Below are 1,015 nucleotides of genomic sequence, written 5' to 3' on the forward strand. Positions count from 1 at the left end.
AAAAAAAATCATAATTTAATAGAAAAACTACTTTTTTTGGGCCATTTTCCATTGTGGTACACTGTTGCCATATGGCAACGTTTTCCTAAATCCCCCCCATTTTTTTCCAAAAATCTGTTTTGATTGTATAATTGAAGCTATTTCATGTAATAAAAACTTATTTGAAAAACATATTTCATAGTTAGAACATAATGCATACCATAGAGGGTCAAGTCAGGTCAAGTCACCATTATATATATACTGTATATATATATATAGGGCTTTTAAAAATACAGATTGTGTCAAAGCAGCTTTACAGTATTAAACAAAAAATTGCTTTGCGCACCAAAAAGACCGAATACACAGGAAACCTTCAACCACCATTGGATACCTTCATCTTAAAAGTCTGTTGAGATAGTATTTTTTTTTTTTAAGTGAAACGAGTAGAGGCTTAGACCTGGAAACAGCATTCCTTGCATCACATCTTAACAAAGTTTACAATGTCTGCTTTTTAATCTCTAAAAAGTTGACCCTCTTCACTGCCATTGTAATAAGTCCCTCGCCATGAACTTGAATTTGTTTTGTTTTTAAATTTTGACGAAAAAAATCTATTATTTTTGTAATCAGCCTTCTGCCACAAATGCTGTCAAATAAGCATAAATTGTTTTGAACCCAAAATATTCCTTTAATAAAACAAGAATACTCACCATAGACAGAAACACTGAATGTTTTTGATGACAACTTATCTCCACTTATCTGTAATTCATAATGTCCAGCATGTTCAGATGAGATGTTTGTGATGGTCAGAGATGCAGTCTGTTTGTCCAGCTTCAGTCTGTTTCTGAATCTCCCAGTAGGACCATTAAATGTTGAGAAGATTTGGTCCTCTCTACTGATTTCAGCTATGAGAGAGTCTTCAGCTCCAAATTTCCACAGTATGTCGTCATCTTCATGTATTTCAGTAACATCAGAGTTTAGAGTGACCGAATCCCCCTCCATCACTGACACTGACTCACCAAACACATCTGATGAACAA

The 1,015-nt window shown here is 34.1% G+C and overlaps 1 protein-coding gene across 1 annotated transcript in view; it reads right to left on the bottom strand.

Annotated features, from left to right (window-relative positions):
- The window catches only part of LOC107567326 (SLAM family member 5-like), a 7,959-nt gene extending 6,963 nt beyond the window's left edge, over window positions 1-996 (bottom strand). Inside the window, exon 1 of the mRNA XM_016252990.1 lies at window positions 687-996. Within this exon, the coding sequence (XP_016108476.1) occupies window positions 687-978 (292 nt within the window). The 5' untranslated portion in view covers window positions 979-996. The remainder of the gene's footprint in view (window positions 1-686) is intronic.
- Between the last annotated feature and the right edge of the window lie 19 nt (window positions 997-1,015).

Source organism: Sinocyclocheilus grahami, unplaced genomic scaffold, assembly GCF_001515645.1.
Source record: "Sinocyclocheilus grahami isolate Dianchi unplaced genomic scaffold, SAMN03320097.WGS_v1.1 scaffold1147.1, whole genome shotgun sequence".
Lineage (NCBI taxonomy): Eukaryota > Metazoa > Chordata > Actinopteri > Cypriniformes > Cyprinidae > Sinocyclocheilus > Sinocyclocheilus grahami.